Raw genomic sequence first — 5960 nt, 5'->3', positions numbered from 1 at the left:
GAGAGACATCTCGACACTTTAATAACCTCGGCACTGAGCTTGAAGTAGTTTAGTGCCTGAGCTGTGGCTGGGAGGCAGCAGCTGACTGCAGCGAGAGAGGGGTGGCATGTCGGGAGAGGGGACAGACACACAGAATAAAACTGGGGCGAGTTTAAGAATAGGGGTCTTCCTCAACTTGGGGGCAGAATAATAGGACCCTGGCTGTGGGAGGAGTTGCTTAAAATGTAGTGTTGGCAACAGAAAGAGGTTGAAGTCCCAGCTGGCCACACGATGAAGACGCCAAGCAATTCTGCAGCTGCTTGACTGAGCTCCAGAATAACTGTGATTTGATCATGAATATTATAAAAGACAGTATTATGTAAAAAAGCATTAATATTAAATTTCAGCCAATATGTCGCTACAGCTAGCTACAGAATTTTCCAACCGTACTGTCTAAGTAGAAAGGACAAACTTATGGTAAAAGGAAAAACTGTTACACCCAACTAGACCAGGCGGTTTCAGCACACTGCCTGGTTGGAAAAAGACAAGCCACAGACTGTGAGATTAGTGGTGAAAACAAAAACAATGTTTCCAAGAAAAAAGGTCTCCGTGGGAGTAAGATTATCACACACTAACTGATAACTAAGAAAGAAAGAAAAACATTCATGGAGGAAAAAGAGGAGAATATCACGATAACAATTTGGAGGAAAAAACTTCAGACTAAACAGACAACACTTCATCAGGCCTAAATAAAAGGTCATTTCAATAAAAACGTGTTCAGTCTAATGAAGCTGAGGAGATATAATCCAGAGTGTGGAAATGATCAGCTTTTTCCTTTACTAAATGTTCTATTTGTGTCTTGCCTAAATATAGAAATGGATATGCACACAGACAAACCATTATAACCCATTAGTGTTTTATTTGAATCTTAACATAACAAGCATTCATTTTTTCTAATCACAAAACATAATCTCAAAACAATGGAGGTCAATGCAAAACTGTTTGGTAAGAGTTAGATGTTATGAAGTCTTATAATCGCGGCACTATCTCAGTATCTGTAAACGTCCTTCTCTCTGTCTCTCAGGTGGGACGACTAATCAGCACCCTCAGTTTGCCAACGTGCTTCTCTCCTCTTACCCACCTTGTCTGTGCTCACCGCTGTAAGCTGATAAGGTCACTTCCTGTTTAACTTTCCATCAGCTCCTGTTTAATCTCTCCACTTAACTCTATCGCTCTGCGTCAGGCTCGCTAAGACAAAAGGCGTCCTCAGTTTGGCTGACTTCTCAGTGCGCTGGACTCTCTAGCGCCATGTTCAGATTGCCATCGGAGTGGAACCACACTTTCAAGAGAACAAAACATGAGGGCAATTCAATACAGCTTGCCCATTGTTAGAAGGAAACATTGTCTCAACATGTGGGGAGAAGGCTTGGTATCCCCAGAGTCAAAATCCTTCTCAAGTTACACCTTCCACAGGTGAATAAAAGCTCATATTGGCACGATGCATACTGGAATATCAATTTGTAATGATTTACTTTTAAACTAATATAAAATATTCTTAAGAGAAATAAGTGTTTGTTTTATGTGTGTTTGTCTCCACATTGGCCACTTACGTCCACTTCACCTTGGTCAATCACATAGAAGTTGTCTCCTTCATCGCCTGGAAGGGAGAGACAAGGAGAAACACAAGAGTTTATGAGAGAGCCGGGGAAAAGCATGCAAATGACCTGAAGCCAGCAGGAAAGCTACACTTCCTATTACTTCCACCTGCTGCTTAAGATCTTTAAGACTTTCTTTAAGGTTTTTTTTAAACCTCTTGGGCTTACAAAGATTAAAATAATTTGTTAAACACTTGGAATACCAGTTTATGTGAATTTAAGAACAAAAATAATCCTGAAACTTCTACATAAACCCACACATACGTACATTTTCTCATACTCTCATCATCCTTTGTGTCAACATCCCTTCTCCTTAATAAGAGTTCTGGATTTATGGTCTTGCTATTATTTTTCTTTTGGTGGTTATTCATTACCCCTGAAAGCATCAGGGCAGACCCAGCGTCAAAGATGCAGCTTTCTCCTCCAGAATGCATATTTCACTGGGCCTGCCAATATTTCGGTGAAAAAGGGCTCTCGCCAGCAAACAGCAGCGCTTACAACCGCTGCTTGAGTAGCTTAATAGTTGAAACTCTGAAACAGAAGTGCTTGAGTATGCAGAGCAAAACCACCTGAGCACGAATTCAAGAGAATGATTCAGAGTAATATATGCAACAGACGTCAGCTGGTTTGAGACATTGCTAATGTACATAGAATATGAACAAAATAATTATATTATTATAATCCTTTTGAGATGTTTCCTTTTCAAAACAGAAGAGGATTTTTTAAAGATGGATTAAAACCTAAAACTTGATGTTTTTAGAGCCTTTCCACTAGCAGGTGTGTCCATTGTTTGCTGTGTTTCCTCCATTTTCCAAGAGCTTGGTCTTTTGCTACTAATTTTTGAGTAGCTATCAAATTTGCATGGCTGACAACTCAAAATGTTGTCTGGTTGTCTGACTGGCTCCCTGTTGTGTCATTGACAGTGGCATGCTGTGCTCTCAAAGCGAACCCCAAACCATTGAAGTGAGCCATGGGATCTTGTCCACTAAAAGCATCTAGTCTGGAGATAAGGCTGAAAAATGGTGAAGTGTTCCTTTAATTATGGTATCTGTTACATGGGGCTCAGGAAATGATGAAGAAGGACATACGAAAGCAATGTGAAGCTCTCCCAGCAGCTTCCTCCTACAATAAGACACACATGCAACCCCATTCAGAGGTACAAGAGGGTGATGGTGCATGAGTATACATGACACAAGTATGCGTGTGTATGCATTTTGTGAAGGTGTGTGTGACTGTGTGCATTTGTTATCTTTTGTGTATTTTCACCTGAAGAGCTGAAAAGCTGAGAGCGTCCCGTGTGTAAAGTTCACAATAGTTCACACGCCTAATTAATACTGGCTAGAGAGTGCTCGTTAATCATAAAGCTCTACATGTCACACAAAACGCTCCTTGTCTGTCTGATGACACACACACACACACACACACACACACACACACACACACACACACACACACACACACACACACACACACACACACACACACACACACACACAGGAATGTGTACTTAGTGTTGAACCGTGTCAACACAAGCTAATTGCCGTTAACAGTTAAGGTTCTTTGAGTTTGGTCAAAAGGAATACATGCGTTACATCCGTGGCCTGTAAGGTGTGTATTGTAGCCACAGTGCTGCATGGTGCACCATAAAGCTAGAAACTTCCATGTTTCAAAACTCTTATTTTGTAATCTGATAACTCAAATATGGATATATACATCAAATCTTACTATTAACAAATATCATCAACGGACCAATTGCTTACAACTGCAAAACTGGATATACTATGTTTCAGAAACATCAGATTAAATGTACTTGATAGACAATAAATGTCAATGAAAATACCTCCATACTCCATTTTGAATGTACATTTTCGCTCTGTTTAAATACCACTTGAGCCACAGAGTCGGCAACTCGTAGCTGTTTCTAAATACTGTGTGATAGGCGAATAGCAGGGGAGCTTCTTTTTTAAAGCTTTACAGTAGTCCAGACATCAGCAATGACATCAGCGCCATATATATTGTATACCACACTCTATGGTGTATATAACAATGGGCTGTCTGGGACTGGGGGCCAAGCAAAGTTAGCTAGACTTATTATCACCAAATTAGGACTGACCTACCCCTGGATGCTGTCTTAAGAGTAGGTGGGAGTGACAGAGCGGGTGTGTGTTCAAAAGCCTATAGTTTGCCTTCACTTAATGTCTAAGAGAATGTGTAAGCGCGGCATGTTCGACAAGTCTAACCTATGTGCTTTCTGAGCAGGTGTGAAAACAGTATTATCGGAAATTGTCTGCGGTTGTCTGTGAGAATGTGTGTTTTCAGTGTTTTAAATATGTGATTAGGTCTGTGTCTGTGGTTGATAGCAGTTTGAGTGGGGGGTACAGGAAAAATACAGTCTGGCCCTGTGTTCAGCTCTGTGTTCCTTCAAAGTCCTGGGATGTCTAGAGCGAAGGCTTTGACGACTGTGGTTAGGCAGAAGAGGGACATGACATCTGGTGCAGACTAAGGGAATGTATTAGTGTGGCAAAGAGAGGAAAGGGGAGGGAACAAGGGAGTGGTGGGACAAATAAACTTGAGTGGCAGTGTAATACATGAATTCTTCAAGAAAAGGGCCCTATTTTCAAGGCAATATAACAACAAGAGCAGTCAACGATCTGATCATTTGGTGTTTCTTGACATTGGAATTCACTTTGCCAATCTGCATGGTAAGGCGAAGAAGATGGAGAAGAGGCGCAATCAGGCAGGATATTCTTTCAAATGACGAAGCGTGAAGCACATTTTTTGTATTTAGTTTAAATATGTGTGTTCTACTTTAATTGTTTGTTAGTTTGTTTTTCTGTTAATCAGCAGATTTAAAATTATACTACTAGTCCGAGTTATTAGAAGGGTTTAGCAAAAGCAAGGAAGAACAAAAGCAATTTTGGAGTAAATGGACCAGTTCCACATACCTTGCTGGATGACTGTTTCCCCTGCGATGTGGGTGACTGGGAACATGGCATCAAATATGTCACTGAAGGAGAGACAGACAGAGTGTGGAGGAAGAAAAGAGAAAAAGGGAGGGAGAACACAGTTAATACCAACATAGCTGCTATTATGGAGATTACACCACAGTCCCTGAGCATTGTTAACTTACTCACTCACACATAACAGTATGTGTGGAAGAAGAGCGGCATGATGGGAAAGGCAGAGAAGCCATCGTCCCTGTATCAACTCTATCAGCTGCTAGCATAGCTGAAGAGACAGGCCTGAGAACTCTGGATGACCCCAACGCATAAACGTGCACTAAACGCATCCACCTGCATGTGTACACAACTGATTTCTTCATCATCATCATCATCCACATCCAAATAAACACCCACAACTATTTGTTAAAACAATCATAAGGAACAAATGTTTGCCAATAAGGACAGGGTTTAAACTAACAAATCATCAAGCTCAAAACCATAAGTTCTGTAGTTTTTGGCAAAGATATTATATTATACATATATATATATATATACTGTATGTAGTGGTGTAAAAATAAACTTTTGTTTCAATCAAGAGATTATTACCATCAGATAAACATTGCAAAGCTGCAGGCTCGTTCTGTTTCTGTACATCGTATTAGTAGGCTACAGCACAGGGGCTTGAACATGTATATGCAGGAATCCTGAGGTCAAATTTAATACCTTTTAAGACCTTTTTTAAGACCCTTTCCATACATTTTAAGACCTCATCGTAACTTTGAGTTCTAACCGGTTACATTGGCGACACACTTTATCTCACATTTACTATATTGATTGTAAGATAGCACAACTAAACAGAGTGCAGACAGACTACTGAAGCCTCCTTTCCACATGAACTTCAACCTCTCTGTGAAGGTCAGGTTTAATGCAGTATGCTGCTTTGTTGCTTCTGTACTCTGGGCTCTTTCATTCCAGTAAAACTCCTCAGAAACCATTAGAAACCAGTATTTGACCAATAAACAAAACAATTGACAAAACTTTGAACTATGAAATATATTAAACTTTGGTGAGCTTCAGCGGGGTAATGCCATAGGAGCTCCCTCACAAATACCCAGGGGTTAAATTGGGCTGGGGCTGTCCGGGGCTAAGCCCTGGCACATAGGACGATGCTCTGATGTCATCACCCTCACACATTTGTCATATGTTTACAAAAAACGATATATATGTTAAGACTTTTCTCGTTCTTAATATAGACTATATTAGGGTTGATATTGACTTTACTTTAAAATAGCAGATCTCTGTGACCGGATATAGTTTGGCTTAGACCCCGGCCCCACGAGGACGCATACGGTAAAACGCATACGCAAACGCTAAAAAAGTCTTC

The 5960-nt window shown here is 40.5% G+C and overlaps 1 protein-coding gene across 1 annotated transcript in view; it reads right to left on the bottom strand.

Annotated features, from left to right (window-relative positions):
* Window positions 1-1556: 1556 nt before the first annotated feature.
* The window catches only part of LOC104941536 (cAMP-dependent protein kinase type I-beta regulatory subunit-like), a 39796-nt gene continuing 35392 nt past the window's right edge, over window positions 1557-5960 (bottom strand). Inside the window, exons 5-6 of the mRNA XM_010766637.1 lie at window positions 4580-4641; window positions 1557-1636 (exon numbers count right to left, since the gene is read on the bottom strand). Coding sequence (XP_010764939.1) covers window positions 1557-1636; window positions 4580-4641 — 142 coding nt within the window. The remainder of the gene's footprint in view (window positions 1637-4579; window positions 4642-5960) is intronic.

This window comes from Notothenia coriiceps, unplaced genomic scaffold, assembly GCF_000735185.1.
Source record: "Notothenia coriiceps isolate Sejong01 unplaced genomic scaffold, NC01 NC01_scaffold00003513, whole genome shotgun sequence".
In the NCBI taxonomy this organism is placed as follows: domain Eukaryota; kingdom Metazoa; phylum Chordata; class Actinopteri; order Perciformes; family Nototheniidae; genus Notothenia; species Notothenia coriiceps.
The sequence above is the reverse complement of the archived record's forward strand: the minus strand, read 5'-3'. Positions and strand labels throughout refer to the sequence as shown.